The sequence below is a fragment of the Lithobates pipiens genome, unplaced genomic scaffold (genome assembly GCF_037356315.1).
Source record: "Lithobates pipiens isolate NorthernLeopardFrog02 unplaced genomic scaffold, aLitPip1_a1.2 Scaffold_24, whole genome shotgun sequence".
In the NCBI taxonomy this organism is placed as follows: domain Eukaryota; kingdom Metazoa; phylum Chordata; class Amphibia; order Anura; family Ranidae; genus Lithobates; species Lithobates pipiens.
The window spans coordinates 15795679-15817616 of NW_027507786.1; the positions used below are offsets into that span (position 1 = coordinate 15795679).

The following is a 21938-nucleotide window of genomic DNA, read 5'->3' on the forward strand; positions in this document are numbered from 1 at the left end:
CTTTTTTTTCTTGCAGATCCATAAAGTCATAAAGATCGCCTCCCTTTGAGGGACACTAGTGGAAACTTTGCATGACTACTGCCTCTCAATCCCTTCTGTCACTGACAGATGGAATACAACTAATGATCAGTATCCAAATATGACATAGTGATCACATGCAGGTTATGGTCCTCATTGACAAAAAAAGCTTTCAGCCCACAGCTAACCATTGTCACTTTTACACTAACTGTTTTTTATTTGGTTTTCTTTTTTTAGGGTAAAGGTTACTTTACCTGTAGGAAGTGTTTTTAGCTATGGTCCAACATTATGTGAGAGCCAACAGTTGAGGGATATGGCAATACACAGTGTGGAACACCATAGAAAAACACAAGGACTCGTTAGGAGCCTTTTAGGTTTTTTAAGTTATCTTTACCAATGCCAGATCCTCTGCTGGGATCAAAATGAAAAGATCTAAATGATGTTTACTATTCATGATTACTGATTACTAGTCACTGCTTATGTGTCTGTGCTCTCTGATGGAGCAATGGATGTAGTGGAGAGTACAGGTATATATATATATATATATATATATATATATATATATATATATATATATATATATATATATATATATATATATATATCTACAGTTGTGCTCAACAGTTTGCATACTCAGAAATTGAGAAATTTTAACATTAATATTGAAAATATGACTGATCATGCCAAACAACTGTCTTTTAATTAACCACTTGCCGACCGCCTAACGCCGATGTACGTCGGCAGAATGGCACGGGCAGGCATAAGCACGTACATGTACGTGATTTGCCTCCCGCGGGTCGGGGGCCCGATCGGGCCCCCGCCCGGTGCCTGCGGCGGTCGGTTTTCGTTCGGGAGCGATCCCGGACGAGGGGACGGCCATTCATTCATGGCCACCCCCTCGCGATCGCTCCCGACGAATAGAAATCCCCGGTGACATCACTTCCTCTCCTGTAATGTAAACACAGGAGAGGAAGTGATGTATTCTCTCCTCCGTGTCGGTATTTTTCGTTCCGACACGGAGGAGAGCGGATCAGTGAGTTGCACCAACACATCCCACACACAGTAGAACATGCCAGGCACACTCACACCCCCCCTTTACCCCCCGATCACCCCCCCAATTACCCCTGCCCCCCAGTCACAGTGACACCAATGTCATTTTTTTTTTTTTTTTTTTTTTTTTTTGCATTGGTGTCATTTGTGACTGTAATAACTGTTAGGGCAGTTAGAGTTAGCCCCCTTTAGTTCTAATGTACCCCCCTAACCCCCCCAATAAAGGTTTAACCCCGTGATCACCCCCCGTCGCCAGTGTCACTAAGGCTGGGTTCACATTGCAGCGGTTTATGAGAACGAATGTGATTCGCACCGCACTGCAGTGCAAATCACATCCGATCTCTGTGCGATTCGAGTTCAGCCATTCGCCGCACCCGCCGCACCCGCCACACCCGCCGCACCCGCCGCAAATTCGCACGGGACCCTTTTTTTGGCCCGCAGCAGAATCGGATCGCATGGGTGTTCACACCATGCGATCCGAGTTTGCAGATCGCACTGCGATATGCGAACTGATCTGGGGGTGTCAGTAACATTTCACTGACACTCCCAGCAGTTCGCATAGGGCAGTGTGAACTGCCGCCGGGAGGCATGCGATGCGGGAACCCGCCGCGGATTCGCGGCGTTTCCGCATCGCTCCAGTGTGAACCCAGCCTAATAAGCGATCATTTTTCTGATCGCCGTATTAGTGTCCCAGGTGACGCTAGTTAGGCAGGTAGGTATTTAGGTTCGCCGCAGCTTTTTATAGCGCCAGGGACCCCCATATACTACCGCATAAAGCCCCCTGATTGCCCCCTAGTTAACCCTTTCACCAGTGATCACCATATAACTGTTACAGGTGACGCTGGTTGGTTAGTTATTTTTTTATAGTTTCAGGGCACCCGCCATTTATTACCTAATAAAGGTTTAACCCCCTGATCACCCGGCGGGTGTCATTTGTGACTAATAACTGTTAGGGCAGTTAGGGTTAGCCCCCTTTAGTTCTAAGGTACCCCCCTAACCCCCCCAATAAAGGTTTAACCCCGTGATCACCCCCCGTCGCCAGTGTCACTAAGGCTGGGTTCAGATTGCAGCGGTTTGAGAACGGATGTGATTCGCACTGCAGTGCAAATCACATCCGATCTCTGTGCGATTCGAGTTCAGCCATTCGCCGCACCCGCCACACCCGCCGCACCCGCCGCAAATTCGCACGGGACCCTTTTTTTGGCCCGCAGCAGAATCGGATCGCATGGGTGTTCACACCATGCGATCCGAGTTTGCAGATCGCACTGCGATATGCGAACTGATCTGGGGGTGTCAGTAACATTTCACTGACACTCCCAGCAGTTCGCATAGGGCAGTGTGAACTGCCGCCGGGAGGCATGCGATGCGGGAACCCGCCGCGCATTCGTGGCGTTCCCGCATCGCTCCAGTGTGAACCCAGCCTAATAAGCGATCGTTTTTCTGATCGCTGTATTAGTGTCACAGGTGACGCTAGTTAGGCAAGTAGGTATTTAGGTTCGCCGCAGCTTTTTATAGCGCCAGGGACCCCCATATACTACCGCATAAAGCCCCCTGATTGCCCCCTAGTTAACCCTTTCACCAGTGATCACCATATAACTGTTACAGGTGACGCTGGTTGGTTAGTTATTTTTTTATAGTTTCAGGGCACCCGCCATTTATTACCTAGTCTCACTAGTGTACCCCTAAATTTAGGGGTGTCTACTTTCCAAAATGGGGTCATTTGGGGGGGGTTTGTGCCATCTTGGCATTTTATGGCCTTCAAAACTGTAACGCCCTTAGAAAGCCTGAAGGCGGTGCTTGGTTTTCGGGGCCCCGTACGCGGCTAGGCTCCCAAAAAGTCCCACATATGTGGTATCCCCGTACTCAGGAGAAGCAGCAGAATTTATTTTGGGGTGTCATTTCACATATGCCCATGGCATGCGTGAGCAATATATCATTTAGTGACAACTTTGTGAAAAAAAAAAAAAAAAAAAAAAAAGTTTGTAATTTTCCCGCAACTTGTGGCAAAATATAAAATATTCCATGGACTCAACATGCCTCTCAGCAAATAGCTTGGGGTGTCTACTTTCTAAAATGGGGTCATTTGTGGGGGTTTTGTGCCATCTTGGCATTTTATGGCCTTCAAAACTGTAATAGGTAGTGAGGAGTGAAGTCAAATATTTACGCCCTTAGAAAGCCTGAAGGCGGTGCTTGGTTTTCGGGGCCCCGTACGCGGCTAGGCTCCCAAAAAGTCCCACATATGTGGTATCCCCGTACTCAGGAGAAGCAGCAGAATTTATTTTGGGGTGTCATTTCACATATGCCCATGGCATGTGTGAGCAATATATCATTTAGTGACAACTTTGTGAAAAAAAAAAAAAAAAAAAAAAGTTTGTAATTTTCCCGCAACTTGTGGCAAAATATAAAATATTCCATGAACTCAACATGCCTCTCAGCAAATAGCTTGGGGTGTCTACTTTCTAAAATGGGGTCATTTGTGGGGGTTTTGTGCCATCTTGGCATTTTATGGCCTTCAAAACTGTAATAGGTAGTGAGAAGTGAACTCAAAAATTTACGCCCTTAGAAAGCCTGAAGGCGGTGCTTGGTTTTCGGGGCCCCGTACGCGGCTAGGCTCCCAAAAAGTCCCACATATGTGGTATCCCCGTACTCAGGAGAAGCAGCAGAATTTATTTTGGGGTGTCATTTCACATACGCCCATAGCATGTGTGAGCAATATATCATTTAGTGACAACTTTGTGTAAAAAAAAAAAAAAAATTTTTTTTTTGTCATTATTCAATCGCTTGAGGCAAAAAAATAAAATATTCAATGGGCTCAACATGCCTCTTATCAATTTCCTTAGGGGGTCTACTTTCCAAAATGGGGTCATTTGGGGGGGTTTTGTACTGCCCTGCCATTTTAGCACCTCAAGAAATGAGATAGGCAGTCGTAAACTAAAAGCTGCGTAAATTCCAGAAAACGTACCTTAGTTTGTAGATGTGACAACTTTTGCGCAAACCAATAAATATACAATTATTGACTTTTTTTTTACCAAAGACATGTGGCTGAATACATTTTGGCCTAAATGTATGACTAAAATTGAGTTTATTGGATTTTTCTAATAACAAAAAGTAGAAAATATCATTTTTTTTCAAAATTTGCGGTCTTTTTACGTTTATATCGCAAAAAATAAAAATCGCAGAGGCAATCAAATACCATCAAAAGAAAGCTCTATTTGTGGGAAGAAAAGGACGCAAATTTTGTTTGGGTACAACATTGCATGACCGCGCAATTACCAGTTAAAGCAGCGCAGTGCCAAAGTGTAAAAAGACCTCTGGTCATTTACCAGCAAAATGGTCCGGTCTGAAAGTGGTTAAGGATAACAATCACATGAAGCTATTTATTATCACATTGTTTTTTTGATCCGTTTTAAATCATAATGATAACAGAACTCACCCAAATGGCCCAGATAAAAAGTTTACATACCCTGGATTGTTTGGCCTTGGTACAGACACAGAACGTGGCACACACAGGTTAAAAGGGCAAGTAAAGGTTTCCCACATTTACAGCTTCTCAAATCACAATTAGTGTCTGCGTATAAACAGCCATTGAGTTTGTTAGCTCTCACATAGATGCACTAACCAGGCTAGACACTGAGCCACGAGGAGGTAGAAAAGAACAGTCAAAAAAAAAAGACATGCGTAACAATGTAATGAAACTTTACAAAGATAGAAAAGGATATAAAAAGATATCCAAAGCCTTGAACATGCCAGTCAGCTTTCTTGTGCAACATCTTTAGAAGAGGCTTCCTTCTGGGACGACAGCCATGCAGACCAATTTGATGCAGTGTGCGTCGTATGGTCTGCGCACTGACAGGCTGACCCCCCACCCCTTCAACCCCTGCAGCAATACTGGCAGCACTCATACGTCTATTTCCCAAAAACAACCTCTAGATATGATGCTGAGCACGTGCACTCAACTTCTTTGGTGGACCATGGCAAGGCCTGTGTGGAACCTGTCCTGGTAAACTGCTGTATGGTCTTGACCATCATGCTGCAGCTCAGTTTCAGGTTAGGGAAACGGAGTGTCACTGCTCCAGCAGGATCAACCAATAGTAAACCTTTTCACCAGTATCGCAAGCCACAGGTGCTGGCAATGCAGTTCTGGACAGTTGCACTCCAAAAAAAATGCCTTTTATTCCAAAAACAAAATCCAAAAGTACATGCCACAGCAGAAAAAGAAAGCTGATGCGTTTCGCACTCCAAACGGTGCTTAATCATAAGCTATGATTAAGCACTGTTTGTAGTGCAAAACGCATCAATCTTCTTATAGCCTAGGCCATCTTTATGTAGAGCAACAATTATTTTTTCAGGTCCTCAAAGAGTTATTTGCCATGAGCTGCCATGTTGAACTTCCAGTGACGAGTATGGGAGAGTGAGAGCGATAACATCAAATTTAACACACCTGCTCCCCATTCATACCTGAAACCTTGTAACACTAACGAGTCACTGGCTAGTTGGGCCTTATTTGGACATTTTCACTTAGGGGTGTACTCACATAAATATATATTTATGTTTTTAATTGTACCTGTATGCTTATGCATATGACAGCTATGCTGTACTTGTGTAATGTTGAAAAGTTTTCTGAAAATGTTTATGCAAAAATAAATAACAGATGAGACTGACACAACAGCCTCGATATCCCAGACTTCAGACATAATTCATGTTATTATACTCACATGCATGTAGTTATATACAAATAGCAGCTGATATATAGGCAAGGTTGTGGTTAAACTCTGGTCTCCAATAAAACCGGCTAATTTCTGGTGGTCTCGGCAGGAATAATTTGGGATAGTCTCTCCCGGTCCGGATAAAATCTGTAAAACACTTTTTATGGCTTTTCTGGGATCAGAACACGAGTCATAAAGATGATATCCTAGGGTCACATTAGGCAGGATTGTTGGATTTTTATTAATTTGGTCAACGGCAAAAAGGAACATTTGAATATTCTTGTAGTAATGTTGCATAGGTCTGTAAATATAATGGATTCTTAATATGGGTACAAGAGGTCACCAGTTTCCTAACACTTTTTGTCTAATACCAAAATGGAAATAAAAAAAAAAGCTTATACTAACCCATTAAAGTTGAACTTGGACAGATACAGAAATCAGTATTGTTTCAGTTAATATCTCATGAACTGGATTACCAATGGGGATGAGCTTCAGGTTCAAGTCAGTCATGAGTTCAACCTTAACCCAAGCTGTTTGCTGAATGGAGAAACTAAATGGCTAGTATTGGTCAGTTCACCCACCACCTTAATCATTGTCTAATGCAGAAAGAAGTAATTTAATGGTGGTATCAGTACAGCCACTAACTGATGACAGTTTCCGGCTGCCCACCATCTTTGTTTTAAATTATGACCAATCTAGCAGCTATCCTGGGTGATTTCATTGATCAGATATTGTCATAGCCTAATCCTTTCCTTATGGATTTTGAAGGGGGCTTCACACAAAAAACTAAAAACAATATGGAAGAAAAAGAATTGTTGGGACTTTGTGTAAGGCCTTGAACCTAACGTACCTAGGTCTCCATCCCTAATAAGTTAAAACAGTATTATGCCCCTTTTTCCCCTTTTGTTTTAAAAACAATATGGGATGCAGTCCTCCTGGAATCAACTCCAGACCATTATGTGCAGCCTGGCTGGATGGGAATGGGAAAGGGGCAGCTAACAGGCGACCACCATCCTGAACCATAACAGACCATTCCACTTTCAACACCAGGAAGTAAACTTGGTGGGGAGTAAAATGTATCTCAGTTTGTTCTGCAGGAGGATTACTGAACTGTTCTGAATTTCTGAACATTAAACTAAAACTGAGACTTCCAGTTCCGGCGCCGCATGGAGAGGAGCTAGATTGCATTGGCTCACATTGCATTCCTCGTTTACCTGCTTTTCAAAGCCTACCACCGCCTAAGGTATACCCCCTGCTGCCACAACACTGCCCAGGGGAAGCTCATGGATTGCTTTGCAGAGTGATCGTTCCTCCACACAGTCCTGGCTTCCCAAACAGCAACAAGGGACACAGCTCCCAATGTACCCAATATGGTTACCACTGTTTACACTGACTCTGGCGCCTCAGCGGCATGTCAGCAGCCTCAGACACATGGATCGCCATCACTCATGGATTCTGCTTCTACAGTTGGCATTGCCCAAGCAGTGGTAGCACTCCTCACCCCCATGATCACTGAGGCTGTGGACCAATCGGTTCTTAAAGGCCTAAAGCAACAACATCGGGATCTACAAATCCAAGCATTTGCGAATAACGCAGACCAAGCAGCTGATCTCCCCTATTGAAGATGAAGCTGCAGAAGTATCTGCAGTGGTGGCTAGACTCTCTAACATTCAAAGGGAGCTTCAAGATAAGGTTAATAACCTGGAAAATCGATCAAGATGCAACAATTTGAACATCATAGGGCTACCAGAATCCTACACATTCCACTACTATCCCAGAGCAGTTACATAGTTACATAGTAAGATTGAATAAAAACACCAGTCCATCCAGTTCAACCTGAGTGAGTGTCTACAATTGTCCCTATCCCTGTACTTTGCACAGAGCAGTCTCTACCCTCAAGGAAACCACAATCGGGAGTCCCCATTCATATACTAGGGCCGATTTTGGACAGAAGCCAATTAACTTACCTGCATGTCAGTTGGGTCTCTGCTCAAAATGCCTGGTGAAGTGTGCTCATTAAATTGGGCAACCCTCAGAGTCCCATTTCAAGGGTTGGATGCTAATTGTCCTCTACCTCAATTATGCCAACAAACATGCCATTCTTCAAAAATTCCTGTAGATATGTAATATTTCCACTGATCATCTGCTACTACTTTTTTCTGACTACTCCATTGAGGTGCTGCTCCAACAGAAAGCCTTCTCATCCATCTGCTCCTCCCTCTACAACAACTATGTCAGATAAGCTTTGGCATGCCTGGCTGTTCTCCATATTTAACCCTCCACTGGAGACTGCATCTCCTCCATATCTCACTCGGAGGTGGAGCACTACCTCAATACTACTCAGTTCACTGCTATGGATCAAGAAGAATATTCCCCCTCTCATGGACCCTCCTTCCCTAGAAGATCTGCTTTATTCTCATGAAATCCACAAAGCCCCCAGAAGCCTTCTCTCAAGTGTGTTAACTTTGGCCTTCCAGATGGAATCTCTGTAAACTGCTGAACTGATCTACCTAACCTTACACTTGGTTTACTCTAATTGTTACTCTAATTGTTACTCTAATTGCCCTCTGGTTGGATTTTAGTTTGTTTTTTTATCTGCTAGATACTACATATTGGTTTCTTTCTTGGAACGTATGGGCTCTCCCCATTATGGGAAGTGGGGATCTGGCCCATTTTATTTCTCTTGTGTAAGCTCCCTTATAATCGCCTTCACCAATTGCCATTTCATCTGCCGCACAGGCACCTTAAATTACTGGGTTACCCCTCCCTCCTCCTCTCCCCTTCCGTCTATCCTTCCATCCGACTATCTTTTCCCTATGCCCTCTTCCCCCCCTTAGAGCTGTTCAATGCTTTTGTCCTAGAGGAAGCACAAACTGCGGGAGCATTCTGGGAGTTAGCTCCTTGTGGAAAGAAGTGAAGTCCATGATGTTCTGTTGGAGGCCTATCCTCCTTGTTGCTTCTGTTTTGCCTAATTTGTTATTTACTTGTTTTCTTTATTTTCATAAGATTCTACTAGTACAACAATGACACTGGACTCAACAGGGCTTGATGCAGTATTGCTCTTTTTTGGGCTGCTTTACTTCCCTCCATTGTAACAGCCATGGGTCCTTTGGATGCTGAGGATCATCTTAAGATAATTTTGTGTTAATGGCTGCGTTCCCCTAATAAACGCATGCAAATTTTGTGACACCTGAAACATCTGTGGACAGATATTGTTCTCCTTCAGGAGACGCATCTGGTAGCAGGCAACCCTTTAATACCTCTGTAATATTCTTGGCTGTGATTTTAATTCAGTTATGCACCCCACCAAGGATTGTACCCGGGGCTCAATTGACGGACGCCTCAGACCACAGCCTCCACTATTCTTGCCCACTGGATCTCTACAGTCCATCTCTTAGATGTATGGTCCACTTCTCATCCTACTGACTTTAAATATACCTTTTCTGTTCCTCTGCCCTTCTTCCTCTAGTGACCTCCTCTGACATAGGTGACATGGTCATCTCGGACCACAGTTCTATCATCTTGCAGCTGTCAAGGCTCAAATCTCCTCATCACGTGGGCACATGGCACATCCTCTCCTACCTTGCAAATAACGACAACTTCAATCACACCATGATGGCTGTGTGAGTGGAATTTGCTGTAACCAATGGAGCCCATCTGACTATCCTTTATATATTTTGGGAAAATGGCAAGGTTTTTCTCAGAGAGTGCATTATCTCCTATACCTCCCAATTCAAAATATAATCTCATTTTAAATACCAACAGGCCAGAAAATCCCTTTGTCTAGCTCATCTTTCCCTAACCCAGAGCCGTACCCCTGCTAACTGTCGAGTAGGCATGGACGAACGAACGGCTGTCGGTTTGCGGTGAATTTTGCGTGTTCGCGATTCGCCAAATCAGCGGACTATTGCCACTGCTCGCTCGGCGGACATATGTGTTTACAGTGTGAAAGAGCTTTGACCCATGGTGAAACATCCATCATGGGGTACATGACAGCCAATTGAGACATTTCAGCACATGGACAATTGGACATACCCCCCTACCTTATAAATAGACCTGATCTGGTGGCCATTTTACATTCTGTCTTATGTCAGTGTAGGGACAGGACGCTGTGTGGAGCAGGGAGAGACTGTAGTGACACAAATCACTAGCTAGTAGGTCCACACAAGTCCTTTTAAGGACTGGTATAGGTGTAGTACAGTATATAGGGTTCAGTGCACTGCTGTGCTGGTGATTGCAGCTGTCTTTTGTCGGTGTAGGGACAGGACACTGTGTGGAGCAGGGACAGTCAGTTCAATCACTAGCTAGATATTACTACTAGGTCCAAAAAGGTCCTTTTAAGGACTGGTATAGGTGTACAGTATATAGGGTGCTGGTGCACTGCTGCTGACTGCTGCCCGTTTCTGCAGCAGTCTTTAATCAGTGTAGGGACTGAAGGAACAGTTTGCAAATTACTAGCTACTAGGTCCACAATAGTCCTTTTAAGGACTGGTATAGGTGTACTATTTGGTGTGCAGTATATAGTGGTGTAATACACGTATAAAATACTTGCACATATAGAAAGCATAGTATAGTGCATTTCCACTGTGCAGCATTGTAACTGCTGACCGGTTCTGCAGCGATACTACAAAGAGTGACGAAACGCAATAAAAAAAGTATTATAACTGGTGTGATAGACCAGTGGCCCCAAAAACGACAGATTGAAGCGGGGTGTTATATACCTTCTTTCACATACATACTGCACTTCTCTAGAGACTTTTGTCACATGGTCATTTAAAAAATGACAGGCAGAGGAAGAGGCAGGCCCTTCCGCAGGGGTGGCAGGGGTAGGGCAGGAGCAACAGGCTTGAGCCAAAGTGGCAAATTGCAGAAGGTGTGTGCGATTACATCAAAGGATGCACAAGACTTGGTTGAGTGGCTTACTCAGCCTTACTCTCTCAATCTGCACCCTCTTCTTCACTCTCTGCTATGTGTACCCCCAATGACACTACCACCAACACCACCCCCACCATATACCTTCCGCTTGAGTCACAGGAATTATTTTCCGATCCATATCAAGACATTTCTGATGCGCAGCCACTCTTGGCATTGGATCAGGAAGAGAAGGTAGCAACAGTCAGTGCTCTTTATCTCGATGCTGGTGTTAGTGCTCTATATCATGGTGCTGGTGTCAGTGCACTCTATCACGGTGCTGGTGTCAGTGCACTCTATCAAGGTGCTGGTGTCAGTGCACTCTATCACGGTGCTGGTGTCAGTGCTCTCTATCTCTGTGCTGGTGCCAGTGCTCTATATCATGGTACTGGTGTCAGTGCACTCTATCACGGTGCTGGTGTCAGTGCTCTCTATCTCGGTGCTGGTGTCAGTGCTCTATATCACGGTGTTGGTGTCAGTGCTCTCTATCTCAGTGCTGGTGTCAGTGCTCTATATCACGGTGCTGGTGTCAGTGCTCTATATCAAGGTGCTGGTGTTAGTGCTCTCTATCTCGGTGCTGGTGTCAGTGCTCTCTATCATGGTGCTGGTGTCAGTGCTCTCTCTCTATCATGGTGCTGTTGTCAGTGCTCTCTATCTCGGTGCTGGTGATCATCTCCTGCACCCTCTTCATAGCCTACCCTGACCTTTCCTCTCCTCCATTGCCTTCATGCGCTCCTGAGTCCTGAATTGTCAAAATTTCACAGATAAAATAAGAATGCTTGTCATTGTCGATCCCAGATTCACTTCATACATTTGTTTTGTCAGTGGCCATGTGGTGGGACTATGTGTGCACAGCTAGTAAGTATTTTGTGGCTGAAAATATGACCTGTAGGTTTTTTTTTTTTAAAAGGCGGCAGGGAAAGAAAACAAATAAAAGGACGCAGCAAACAATACGTGCTCTGCCCCCCCACCCCAAAGACCCTTGTCCCCATATCAATGTTGAGGACATGTGGCCTGGTATGGTTCGGGGAGGGACACTTTCTCATCCCATCCCCTTTCCTAACCTGCCGGGCTGCATGGTCAGATAAGGATCTGGTATGGATTTTGGGGGGACCCCACACCATTTTATTTTTATTTTAATAGCCGGGGGTGCCGGCAATTCCCCCTCAGTCAACTGGGGGGACCCCATGCCATTTTTTCTTTTTTTAACCACTTGAGCCCGGAAGATTTTACCCCCTTAACCGGTTCCTGACTGGCGCACGCTGATGTACATCAGCAGAATGGCACGGGCAGGCATATTGGCGTACAGGTATGTCCAATCTCGCTCACGTGACGTTCGGGACCCCCGTGAGTCTGGTCGCGGGTCCCGTGGACTTGATCGCTGCGGGTATACCCGCGATCATCTCACGGGGCGGCTGAACGGAGAGATGCCGTTGTAAACAGCATTTCCCCATTCTGCCTAGCAACTAGTGACGCTGATCTCTGCTCCATGTGATTGGAGCAGAGATCAGTGTTCACTAAATGAAAGCCCAGCCCCCCACAGTTAGTAACACACCCCTAGGAACACTTAACCCCTACACTGCCACCCACTGGTTGACCCCTTCAATGCCAGTGTCATTTACACAGGAATCACTGCATTTATATAGCAGTGATTGCTGATTAACTGACAGTGGTCCCAAAAATGTGTCAGAAATGTCCGATGTGTCCGCCATAATGTCGCAGTCACAATAAAAAATCGCTGATCGCTGCCATTACTAGTAAAAAAATAAATTATTAATAAAAATGCCATAAAACTATCCCCTATATTGTAAACGCTATAACTTTTGCGCAAACCAATCAATAATCGCTTATTGTAATTTTTTTACCAAAAACTTGTAGAAGAATACGTATCGGCCTAAACTGAGGGAAAAAAAAGTTTTTTTATATATTTTTGGGGGATATTTATTCGAACAAAAAGTAAAAAATAATGCGTTTTTTTCAAAATTGTCGCTCTATTTTTGTTTATAGCGCAAAAAATAAAAACCGCAGAGGTGACCAAATACCATCAAAAGAAAGCTCTATTTGCGGGAAAAAAAGGACGCCAATTGTGTTTGAAAGCCATGTCGCATGACCACGCAATTGTCAGTTAAAGCGGTCTGGTCTTTGACCAGCAAAATGGTCCGGGGCTGAAGTGGTTAATGACCAGAGCATTTTTTCTGATATGACACTGTGTTGATTTAACTGACAATTGCGCAGTTGTGCGACGCTGTACCCAAACAAAACTTCATTTTTTTCCCACAAATAGAGCTTTCTTTTGGTGATCCCTTCTGCGTTTTTGGTTTTTTTTCGCTATAATAAAGCGACAATTAAAAAAAAAAATTAGACTGACAACTTTTTGCTATAATAAATATCCTCCAAAAAAATATAAAAAAACGAATTTCTTTCTCAGTTTAGGATGATGTGTATTCTTCTACATATATTTGATAAAAAAAATTGCAAAGAGTGTATATTAGTCATTTTAAATGGGATTTGACTCAGTTTTTTTCCTATATTGAAAGGATTTTTTTTTATTTTAATTGTTGCACTTTAAGCATAATTAAAATCACTGCTCCTGAAAAAATGATTGCTTTAAAAAAAATAAACAACATTGATACATGGTAAGTACCCAGACCCCCCACCCCCCCCCCCCCCACCCCTTTCATGGCCAATTACTTGCATATAAACTTCAAAATGGGCACTTTTGAATTATCCTGGTTGGCTCCCATAGACTTGAATGGGATTTGCCATTCAGGTTAGAAAATTTCCTCTGTTTGGGAGAACTGCTGTGAACTGAACAGGGGGGTGTGTGGCCCATCCCTACTCCCCAGTCAATAAACTTAGTAAAATTGATCTGTGAAGTCTGATTGGGTTGAACTCTGTTGTAGTATAATAGCAATAATATACACGGCCTAATTGCCCTAATACTAGCCTGAGCCAAAAAGTGAGAAAAAATCAGCTTGAATCAGAAGCTTCCCACAGAGGTGTGTGTGATGGATTTAATTTTGTATCATGAATGTAAACCTGAGAATAGGGAAGACCTTCAGGTCGGGTTAGATAAGAGTTGTAACCCAACTTAGCTTGTTTGCTGAGATATTTGAGTTATTGAAAGATTCACCTTAGTGTCTATATGGTAGAAAACTTGTGAATCAAAAGACTGGAAAACTCTTTTGGGCTTAAAGTGACTGTGAACGGTCCCTGCAATAGAAGTGCAATTGATTGAGGGAATATATGTAATTTCTGCAACAGAGCAGAGGTAGGAGACATGAGTCTTCAGAGAGATCAGTAGATTTCTTCTTCTACAGCAGAGTACTTTTTTATAGACAAATGTAAAGACTTTTCTACCAACTTAGAGAGAATTTTCTTGCATCAGTAAATACAACACAGTCACTTATTTTGAATAAATGGAGCAAATGATATGTAAAATGCAGCAATACATAAGCCGTCATCCAGTAATCTGGCATCATAAATTGTGTTTGTTAGACGTGATTGTTGCAATTGTTCAGTTCATCATTATTTCATTACCTTACAGATATGAGTGTCAAAATATTTTTTTGTTCAAGTTACTTACTTTATACAGAACATTCTAGTAAGATTCGGCTTCTCAGGGATCTTGTACCCGGCCATGAGACAGTTGACGGTGAAGACTCCTCCGATGATGATGTCTCCATCCTGAACATATTCATAATCCTCGTACGCCGGTTCAATCTGGAGGTGACAAGCTGGTGATGGACTGTGGATATTATTGATCAGACATAATGTTAAACACATTAATAAAACAGGCCACATTGTTTTACAAAATGAAATGTTTCCAGAAATCTGAACAAAGGGAAAGAGGGAAAAAATCTGTACACCACACTACATGGTGTGAGCTGCCGTGTCTGTCGGTGCAGCAGGTCGGAGCCCTCTGTGCTCGGTTTATAAAGACGTGAAGTGCAGAGATTTAGATCCTCGAGTTTATTTAGTTGTAGAAAAGAGGAAAATAGGTCTTTGTATTTTAGTTAAAGCTTTGGTCTGCTTAAAATTTACATGAAAAGATTTTCTAAAAACAATAGTTAAATAGAAAATAAAGCATTTCTAATAAAATATGTAATGTGATAAAAAGTATTTCTTGATCATACATTACGGGACACAGGAGCTTCATTACATAGTGGGTTATATAGGCACCTCTGGTGATTGGACACTGGTTGACCCTAATTAAAGAGAATTCCTCCCCTATATAACCCCTCCCATTTGGGAGGCACCTCAGTTTTTTCGCCAGTGTCTGGTCGATGGTCACGTAAAACTTAGCTCTATGCGGGTTCCGGCGAGGGCCGAAGGGCTACAACAAACCGGATCCATACCTCGGGCCGATATTTGACTCCCAAGATGGTATGGTACCCGGGCCTCGTCTGCCGAAGAAACGAGGTTCTGCCTGTAAGTCCTCTCCATTGGAAGACTGGGCTCTGGGACAACCAGACTTGGGGTACTGTTGACTCAGGGCGCCCGTAAGTTTCTGGCAGAACTTTTTACATGGCCCAGGTAGGAGGATCTTTTCGTAAGAACCCCAGATACGCCTGAAGGTTGGCTAACAATACCCGCCGTGATGGGTGAAGGCTGGAATTGGTCTGAGATCAGCAATTCCTGCGGCGGGGAACAGGTAAGGGAAGTCATCCTATATATTTTAAATATATGAATGGATTTCTTCATTGTGAGTAGTTGTATGTCTTACCTGGTTTCCACCACTAGAGGGAGTAAGAGCAGCCTGATTCATACTTACATGCCTTTCAATACAAAAACGCTCAGTGAAAAGCCTGGTTCTCCAGCTACTCACGTCTCCCTTACAGTTCCTGCCACAGTTAAGGTAAAAAGGGGTCCCATGCAGGTCCAGGGGTCCCACGTTGCTCCCTTTAGGTTCTCCATCCCCCCTGGATTCCACGGTCCTCGTGCACGCGTGCGGGCGCGTGCACGCGCCCCGCGGGCGCGCTCCCGGCCTAATGGAGGAGGGGGGGTGTGGTTGCCAGCTGTGCACGATTAGTGTGCTCAACGCTGTAATGTAGGCACCAAACGGCAGTTTTAAAAAGCCCAGAGCGTCAGGGGACTGTAACTGGAGACACAGGAGCTGTGGGCTGTAAGCATCCGTGGGGATTGGATCCAGGCAAACCTTAAGACACCTACTCAGCATCAGGTTGTGCAGTTAAGCATATATTGATTTATTGTGAGACTTTAAGCGCAACAGTGATTGCATTTGTACTACTACCTCTGCTTTGTAGCTCAGTACTATGTCTCCTCGTAAGAGGGTTTCAGGGGCAGGTAATAAAAGCACTGGCAAATCACCGCCTAGGTCCAGGGGTTCCAAAAGTGCATGCAAATTACCATCCCCCTCTGCAAGACTGGAGCCTGCATCTCAAGACGAGTCAGTGCCCCTTTCAGGCTTTGCAGCCTCTCCTAATGTCGCAGCCCCGGTCTATGTCACTGAGGACTCCCTTAGGGCTACATTGGAGGGTTTAGAAGGGAGGTTCATGAATTTTATTTCTGCTTCCCTAAAAGATAGCAGGAAAAGGGGTAGATCCCCTCCCTCTGCTGAAATCCCTCTCTCAGACAGTTGTTCTGAAAATGAGGAGGGATCCCTATCTTTGGATAGGGATCATGAGCAGTTGGATGAGTCAGAGGAAGAGGAGTTAGTCCCCTCCTCCCAGGCACTCAGAAAGCAGGTGCAGTATTATACTGAATTGGTGCGTACCACGTTCAGAATGCCGGCTGCTGAAGTCGCTACATCCTCTGTCTCTTCCCTGGGAGTCAGGAAAGCCCCACAGACTGCTTGTTCCTTCCCAATTCATCCTTTAATGGGTGACTTGATGTATGAGGACTGGGGACATCCTGATAAACTGTTTACTCCTCCCAAGAGGTTTTCTATGCATTATCCTATGGAGGAAAGTTTTACCAAGAAATGGGGGGCCCCATCTGTCGATGCGGCTATCTCTTGTGTGAATAAAAACCTAACTTGTCCTTTGGATAATGCGCAGGTATTTAAGGATCCAGCTGAAAAAAGGCTGGAAACCTTGTTAAAAGCCTCCTTTTCCATGGCTGGCGCTGTGGTGCAACCTACAGTCGCAGCCGTGGGGTTGTGTCAGTTCCTTAAGGAACAGGTTAAACAAATGTTTGGACTCCTCCCCAGTGAGGAAGTAGAGAAATATGCAGAGATGCCTCACATCTTATGTTTCATAATTGATGCAATTTTGGATTCTTTCCAACAAGCATCACGTTTATCCCTCATGTTGGTACACATGCGTAGGGCTCTATGGCTAAAGAATTGGGCTGCTGAGATGTCATGCAAGAAGCATTTGGCTGGGTTCCCGTTTAAAGGGGAGCGTTTGTTTGGGGAATAATTAGATAAATTCGTCCAAAATATTTCGGGAGGTAAATCTACACTCCTTCCAGTCAAAAAGAGTAAACGTCCTTCATTCAGGCGTACTCTTTCTCCCGAAGCATCAAGCTCTAAACAGTGGCGACGGCCTTCCCAGCCCTCAGCTGCTAGAAAGCCTCAGGGCCGAGCCCAGGGACAGAAAAAGACTTGGGGGCGAAAGCCTGCCAAGCAGACCCCCAAGACCTCCTTGTGAAGGGGCACCCCCGCTCGGCCGAGTGGGGGGAAGGCTCCTGCAGTTTGCAGGCGCCTGGCGGGAGGAGATTCAGGACAAATGGGTGATCTCTTCAGTATCTCTGGGCTACAGGCTAGAGTTTCAGAAGATTCCACCTTCTCGCTTTCTAAGGTCAAGGATCCCCAAGGATCCGATAAAGCAGAAACCGCTATTACTGGCCTTAGATCAGTTACTATCCCAGGGTGTGATAGTAGAAGTGAGCCCGAAAGATCAAGGTCCAGGTTTCTATTCGAATCTCTTCACCGTTCCAAAACCAAACGGAAGTGTCAGACCTATCTTGGATCTGAAAGACTTAAACCGGTTTTTACACATCCAGACCTTCCGGATGCAGTCAATACACACTGTGGTCTCCATGTGCCAATATTTCCCGCACACCAGAAGTTTCTAAGGTTCGCGGTAGAGCAGCGCCATTTTCAATTTGTGGCCCTGCCGTTCGGCCTAGCTACGGCCCCCCGAGTCTTCACGAAGATTCTAGACCCTCTCTTAGCAATCTTAAAAGTTCAGGGCATAGCCGTCATGGCTTACCTAGACGACTTGCTTCTCGTAGAGAGAACTACAACGTGCCTAAGTCGCAGCGTCACCAGAACGCTAGAACATCTAGGGCGCCTAGGTTGGATTATAAACCTAGAAAAGTCGTCCTTGCAACCGACCACCAGGTTGGATTACCTAGGTCTGATTATCGACACCGCTCAGGGCAGGGTGTTCCTTCCAGGGCCAAAGGCCTTGGCCATTGGAGATCTGGTGCGCCTGATTCTGGGCAGAAGATCTTCCTCCATCCGCTTATGTATGAGACTATTGGGAAAAATGGTTGCCTCATTCGAGGCCGTCCCATTCGCCCAGCTCCACTCAAGGCCCCTGCAAAGATGCATCCTTGCGATTTGGAACAGGAAGCCCCAATCCCTGGATCTTCCTATGCGTTTATCCCCCCGGGCACGCAAAAGTCTTGTCTGGTGGTTACAAACCAGAAATTTGCTGAAAGGCAAAACTTTTCTTCCCCTCTCATGGAAGATTGTCACAACGGATGCCAGCCTGACAGGCTGGGGAGCCGTATTGGAGGGAACATGCTCGCAGGGAAAATGGTCTGCGACCGAAAGTCTGCTGCCCATAAATATCTTGGAGATTCGGGCAATTTACATGGCACTCATAGAGTGGTCTCACAGACTGCGAGGTTTCCCAGTTCGGATTCAGTTCGACAATGCCACCGCAGTGGCTTATATCAATCACCAGGGCGGTACCAGAAGTCTGGTGGCCCAAAAGGAGGTGAATCGCATACTTGTCTGGGCAGAGGAGCATGTTCCGTGCCTCTCTGCAGTCTTCATCCCAGGAGTGGAGAATTGGCAGGCGGATTTTCTCAGCCGCCAGCAGTTGTGCCCAGGAGAATGGGCTCTGCACCCCGATGTGTTTCGAGACATATGTAACAAGTGGGGCACTCCAGACGTGGATCTGTTTGCATCCAGATTCAACAGGAAACTGGACAACTTTGTGTCAAGGACAAGAGATGCACTTGCTCAGGGGTCAGATGCTCTGACGGTTCCCTGGGATCAGTACAATCTGATCTATGCCTTCCCCCCGAGCCCGCTGCTATCGCGGTTCCTGGGAAGGGTCAAGAGGGAGTCGAAGTCGGTCCTTTTAGTGGCCTCGGCTTGGCCCAGGCGACCATGGTTTGCAGAAATCATGAAGTTGGCAGTGGGCAGGCCATGGACCCTCCCTCTCCGGCCAGATCTGCTCTCACAGGGTCCAATTTACCATCCTGCTTTACGCAGTCTGAATTTGACGGTCTGGCTGCTGAGACCCACATTTTGAGAGACCGTGGTCTTTCGGGGCCAGTCCTTTCCACTCTGGTCAATGCCAGAAAGCCGGCCTCCAGGCGTATCTATTACAAGATCTGGAGGACATATGTTTCCTGGTGTGAACCCAGGAGATGGCATCCTAGAAGGTATGTCATTAGCAGAATCTTGGCCTTTCTCCAATCAGGCCTAGAAATGAATTTGGCCATAAGCACCATCAAGGTGCAGATTTCGGCCCTATCAGTCTTTTTTCAAAGACCTCTTGCATCACACTCCCTAGTACGGGCTTTTATCCAGGGGGCTATGCGGATAAAACCGCCAGTCAAACCTCCGGTATGCCCATGGGATCTGAACTTGGTTCTCTCGGCCTTAGAGGCCCAACCATTTGAACCTCTGCATTTGGCTTCTTTAGCTCTCTTGACAAAGAAGCTGGTCTTCCTAGTAGCCATATCCACGGCTAGAAGGTTATCAGAATTGGCAGCTCTTTCCTGTAAAGAGCCCTATTTAATTATTCATAAGGACCGGGTGGTTATGCGTCCCAACGGGTCCTTTCTACCTAAGGTGGTTTCAGGTTTCCATCTGAATCAGGATATAATCCTACCATCCTTTTTTCCAAATCCTCAGTCCATAGAGGAAGAGTCCTTACACACTTTAGATGTGGTTAGAGCAATCAGTCTTTATCTTCAAGCAACTGCTCAGATAAGGAAAACTGACTGTTTATTTATTCTGCCAGAAGGCCCTAGAAGGGGTCAGGCAGCGTCAAAGTCCACTCTCTCAAGGTGGATCAGACAGGTTATTTCTCAGGCCTATAACTTAAAGGGGAAGATTCCTCCTTTTCAGGTGAAAGCGCACTCTACTAGGGCTATCAGTGCTTCTTGGGCAGTGCATCACCAGGCCTCCTTGGCTCAGATCTGTAAGGCTGCGACTTGGTCATCAGTCCACACATTCACCAGATTCTATCAGGTGGATGTCAGAGGGCAAGAGGATATCGCCTTCGGGCGCAGTGTACTGCAGGCTGCAGTTTAGGTCCTCAGGTCCCTGGCGGTCTATATTTATGATCTGTGTCTCCCTCCCCTCAACCTGAGCATTGCTATGGGACATCCCACTATGTAATGAAGCTCCTGTGTCCCGTGATGTATGATCAAGAAAATGGGATTTTTATATACAGCTTACCTGTAAGATCCTTTTCTTGAGAGTACATCACGGGACACAGGGCTTCCGCCCCTCTTGGGTTTTACGTGGTTTCTTATTGCTTTGCTACAAAACTGAGGTGCCTCCCAAATGGGAGGGGTTATATAGGGGAGGAATTCTCTTTAATTAGGGTCAACCAGTGTCCAATCACCAGAGGTGCCTATATAACCCACTATGTAATGAAGCTCCTGTGTCCCGTGATGTACTCTCAAGAAAAGGATTTTACAGGTAAGCTGTATATAAAAATCCCATTTTTTCTCTCTTTCTTGTCATGATTCCGTGTCTGTTCTGTTTTCTTGCCCACTTGATGCTCTTAAACCTTCCATACATTGTGATAACATAAAAAATGTCAATATTTTTGGAACTGTTTACAGTCAAGTCATTCTTAAGGCCAACTATGCCCAATGTATAAGCAGATTGTTAAAGGGGTTGTAAAGGTTCATTTTTTATTTTCTAAATAGGTTCTTTTAAGCTAGTGCACTAGCTTAGAGGAACCTATGTAGAAAATAAAAAACAAAGCTTTACAACCCCTTTAACACCAGGCTCTCACCCTAGTGACTGGGATATGTCAAAATTGCAACCACCTTTCCAGCAGGATCATCTAAGCCTCAGAATCCTGGAAGAGCTGTCCCAAAAAATCAGATTTGGGGGGTTTGGTAACTTAGTAGTATCACTTAGTCCAACATCAGAAAGGGAACTTCTTGACTCCAGAGGCCTTTTGATTCTCAGTAGCTCCCGGCACTGCCGACACTCCACCAAGCCAATGGGATCCTGAAGCCCTAAGCAGCTAGTCTGCTTCAAGTAATGGTAAACCCAAGAGCACTACTCCATCACAGTGCCATCCCTTGTAAAGGCCAACTACTCGTCCTCACAGAGTCCATTAGCAATTTCACTCACTCTTCACCCCCGTACATTACAGACACAGAACATTCAGCTTGTTTAGGGAGCATTTTAACAACTTTAATGCAACACAACTGTTATCAAACAATCTTGTTCTCATAAAGAGGCCTTTCCCTGCCACACCTCATATGATTCCTCGTCACTGTCTACCTGTGACTCTCTCACTCAATGGGTCCATATCTGCCTTTTGACAGCTCGCAGGGCCCTAATGCGAGCTTGGATTCACCCTTCCGCACCTCAAATTGGTTCGGTGAAACAAGCACTTCAAATCCTATTTCACATTGAGAAATTGGACACTATCACCCAACAGTCTACATTACTAAAATGCTTTATTGCCAGGGTGGCATCACTTCATGGAACGTTCTTTCTCTCCAGAAGAGATCTCTTCTAACTTCCGCTATACGGACTGGTACCTGCTTGCAGACCTTGCCAATACCCTCACAAAACTTAGGATCCAGGACACCTCCAACTCTTTCACCCCCCATATTCCCTCCCTAGGCATTCCACACCCTCTATGTGATCAAGTAGTACCTTATTTGATATAGCGAATGGTGTAGCGCTACAATAAGACAATAGAATGCTTAGATAAACTTAATATAAACATTGATCAAGAAAGTCCATATTACTTTGATTTAACAGCAGCAAGATGAAGTAAATAAATCTGTTTATGAGGACAACCCCACCAACACCCAAACACACTGCCTCTTACCAGCAGGTAGATA

The 21938-nt window shown here is 45.0% G+C and overlaps 1 protein-coding gene across 1 annotated transcript in view; it reads right to left on the bottom strand.

Moving 5' to 3' along the window:
* LOC143929572 (vomeronasal type-2 receptor 26-like) overlaps positions 1 to 21266 on the bottom strand; it is a 35905-nt gene extending 14639 nt beyond the window's left edge. Inside the window, exons 1-3 of the mRNA XM_077453451.1 lie at positions 21214 to 21266; positions 14272 to 14433; positions 5858 to 6075 (exon numbers count right to left, since the gene is read on the bottom strand). Coding sequence (XP_077309577.1) covers positions 5858 to 6075; positions 14272 to 14433; positions 21214 to 21266 — 433 coding nt within the window. The remainder of the gene's footprint in view (positions 1 to 5857; positions 6076 to 14271; positions 14434 to 21213) is intronic.
* Positions 21267 to 21938: the final 672 nt, after the last annotated feature.